General features: G+C 35.4%; 1 protein-coding gene across 2 annotated transcripts in view; it reads left to right on the top strand.

Moving 5' to 3' along the window:
• Window positions 1-3869: 3869 nt before the first annotated feature.
• The window catches only part of LOC108572878 (unc-112-related protein-like), a 48146-nt gene continuing 48047 nt past the window's right edge, over window positions 3870-3968 (top strand). For both annotated transcript variants that reach the window (XM_017935207.1, XM_017935206.1), the window contains exon 1: window positions 3870-3881. In XM_017935207.1, the coding sequence (XP_017790696.1) occupies window positions 3870-3881 (12 nt within the window). The remainder of the gene's footprint in view (window positions 3882-3968) is intronic.

The following is a 3968-nucleotide window of genomic DNA, read 5'->3' as shown; positions in this document are numbered from 1 at the left end:
AAACGGTGGCTCGCTAAAGCGATATATTATGAAATGAAATTAATTACTCAATAAGTTTTAACATTAAATTCTTTCCTCGATGTGGCCATGGTGGTCGTCAGTGACTGGAGTGCGTAAAATGTTTAGAATAATTAAAATAAAATAAATGTTGTCAACTAAAAATTTTGAACGTCATAGCTAGCTAGACATTATTTTCAACTGAAAAAAAAAAATTATAAAGCATAATACTATAATCCTATGCTTAAAATGTATTTTCTTGTGGCTACCTGACAGCACCTGTAAATCTGGCGTGACAGTGAACGTGTTAATAAGTAAATGCTGTTCAAATTATATCGTGCTTTATATCATTTTCATCAGAAAAATCTCAGCAACATGTTAAAAAGAATTCCAGATGAAGAAAAGTAAAATTAAAGAAATGATATTTTTCTATTATGATTTGTTGAGCCGTAAAATCTCGTAAAGGAAACCGACTGGTGCAGCGTTGCACTCTTGACTGACTGCGAGCGAGATAACATGGGCGCAGCAATGACGCAGACGTAGGACCATCTACACTGTCACTTGTAGAATCCAAACTTACTGACTCGTGTAGAGAATTTAGTGTATTCCGAAATCCTCTGGATTTTGAAGTTTGGCGCCAAAAACAAAAAGAAGCATCATACGGTGTATGTGACATAGAAATTACGACGTATCCATTTATTATCAAGGAAAGTGAAATGGGATTAAAGTATAATTAATGCTAGAATATTATATGATATTTGAAAATTTTCGAATAAGCGGGCTGGTAGTGAGGTTACCCCCACTCCTATATTCAGTTTCCTAGCAACGACACCTGGTGTTGTGTCGTCAGTTGCTTCTGAACGTCGTAGGTAATAGACGTATCACTACGTGTCTAATACAAAGGTATTATTATAAATTTAGTTTCTAAATCTCTAAGTGGTTCTAATCGTTTCCTTTAGCTTACATTTGTTTAATTTTCCTTAAATTGAACGTTTTTTATTCTGTTACAGGTTTTTGGCTGCGTAAAATGTTCGAAAACAAGGAACATTCAAACGACGCCATGGCATCTCGATTCAAAATCGATTAAAACGGCGGGAACCCGACAGGAGCAATTTGTTCCAGTAATTATGTAAGTGGACACATAATCTTTTAATTTATTTCTATCGGATCACTGCTGAACGGATGGGACGTGAATTGTTATATAAAATCGAAGAATATTTCAATTGTATTATCGTGTACAGCTTGACGTAGAGGACAAGGTCCTCGGGACATACGACACCGCGAAACTTGTGTTTACAAAAACTCGTAAACACGACTGCCGGCCGTATCGGTCGTTGCCTTATTAGTTAGTCGAGCACTGTTGTCCCGGGACAGTTTTTCAATGTTAAATTCTCGGAATTGTTATTCGCCTTGAAATTTCCGAAACACGCAACGTGCGTAGCGTGCTCTGCCCCACCATTCGGTGTATTGGTATAGAACGAAGTCATTCAGTTACCGGGCTTCGAGTCGACAAGACGTGTTATTCACACTCGCGTATATTATCATTTCTGGTAACTATTCTACGATCACTATACTCTCTTATTACCTTCGTTTAATGAGTTAATACACTTTCCTTTGAGATACTTTATCGAATTGTCACAACAGTAAAGAGGAACTTTTTTGTTTCTTTTTCTTTTTGCGTTCAGTTAGATTTAGATCATATCATAAACTTCTGTAATAGAGTTCGAATTAAATTAATCGTTTAATTATAACGCAGTTCTGTTCCTTTTCAATACACATGTTATAAATTAATATTTCTCTTCTGTTATAGATATCTGGTTGACGAAAAGAGGAGAGAGAGGGAAAGACTAGTCTGATGGTAAGAACGAAGAGTAATGGGTAACATTTAATTTATTATCACAAACGTTTTATATTATTATTGATGTGCTGTGTGTATATAACAATGTATAGTAATACATGGTACATATTTATTGCATAATTAAATATTATAATTAATCGGGCAATATACCAAGATGCAAGAAGAACAGATTAAGCTTCTTTCTTTCGAACGTAATTAATTTCTACATAGTTGAGAAAAGAATTCGTGGTTTGATCATTTCGATATTTGCTTCAATGTGGAATTTTTCGTAATATAAAATCGTTGGATTTTATTGAAACAATTTGCACCTTTCGCTGCATTTCGGTCGCGATATTTTGTATCTTGTAGAATCATTAATATTACTTCTCCATCCTTTTTACTATCTCTATAACAAGTACAACTACCGATGCGTACAATTTTCGTCGCAAGATTAAATATCCGTTAAAATACTTACGGGCTGTTTATGGCTCGGATTAGGCACGGAATTTTAATTTGTACAAGGGTTTTCGAATATTTATAAACCACGAAATATTGCGCGACGCGACTCTAGTAACACAGTACCTAATAATTAACATTAATAACAAACATTTCTATTTTTTACTTGTCATAAACCAATTGTTAAACGTTATTAAACGTTTATATTTACATGAGATTTGTGTCAATATAAAATGTACAATCACCTAGGTTTTTGCATTTCTCCAAGGATACAGTATTTTCTTGACGAACACTCGGTACGAAAAAAAAGTAAACACGCGCCCCTAGCCCCCGCCCCCTTTTTATTTTCAGAATGCTTGTTGACCGCGCGCAATGCGGTCGGTAGAGTCAGTGTTTTTTTGCGTACAAGTTTTTTTCTTGTTTCTCAGAGCAGTACAGCTGTCTAAGCAAATATATTTATTAAATTCACAATAAATCACGCGAAGGTAGAGTCAGTGTTTTTGTTCGCCGGACATAATACACACGGTCGCGTTATTAACTTTTTATTTATTTTTTTTATTCTTGCTGAACTTCGTTACCGGTATTTAGAGTCAGTGCATCACTTGAAGAAACCATTGGGCGGAGCTCTGAGAGGTGAAAATGTAAGTATCTATCAAAATAAAAGTTCAATAGTTTCAATATTTTTCATTTAAAGAGGTGTTAATTCTTGAAACGTCTATATGTATCTCTGTTTGAGTGAAAATTACGAGAATTTCCAAGTTCACTGTAGCAAATGATACTGAATATTCCGTTCTTCTACAAAGTGTTACAGCTTGCTTCTACTGTGGTCCTTATGGTGTCCTTCTGATGACTTCCACGACAACTTGTGGTGTGCAGTGGCAGCCTAGATGACTTCCCCTTCGCAGTGGCAGCCTAGATGACTTCCTCTGGGGGTAGCAGTTTGCTGTGGCAGCCTAGACGACAGCTTTAACTCAACGAACTGTGAGTCGCATGCGTTTAAGTTCCTCTGGTCGCTCAATCACGTCGTAGGACGATTGGTCCGAATCGACGCGGGTGACTAGTTGTAATTACGTAGTATCTTTTGACGAGCACAGTGACCGCGGGTGCGAGTATAATAACTCGCTCTCGTGAGTAGTGACATTTTGTGTGATTTATTTCTTAGATCAGGTTAGGTTTTCTTGCACCGCGTCGTTTTTCTCTATTCTGGTTAATGCTGATAATACGATATTAATTACGGTAAAACTAGTAAATTTAATTAGAAATATATCCACTTGGATACTGGTCAAATAAGAATATTTTCAATTTAGATATTTGTGGAATATCCACGTGAATAATTGTTCCACGAGAAATCGTAGAATTTTCGTATTAAATTTAGTACGGAAGTCGAATGCCCTTCGACTTCGTCTGTTTGAAAACAGTTATCACACAGTGATAACGATGTTGTATAGGTTTTTGTTAACATTGCTAGAATAGATACTTGTTCTATTTATTTTGTCGATTAAATGTGTATTGCAAGAGTTGAATGAATAATAATATTCACTAATAATATTCATAGAATGAATAATAATAATAATATCAAATGATTCATTTGGTTGCTTTGTCTGTTCGGTATAATTTTCAATCTAACTCGGGATATAAGAGTACAATTTAAAAGTAGAGTCATTCACGAAAGAGAGAA

Source organism: Habropoda laboriosa, unplaced genomic scaffold, assembly GCF_001263275.1.
Source record: "Habropoda laboriosa isolate 0110345459 unplaced genomic scaffold, ASM126327v1 scaffold102, whole genome shotgun sequence".
Lineage (NCBI taxonomy): Eukaryota > Metazoa > Arthropoda > Insecta > Hymenoptera > Apidae > Habropoda > Habropoda laboriosa.
Note: the sequence above shows the minus strand (reverse complement) of the source record. Positions and strands in the feature narration are given on the sequence as shown.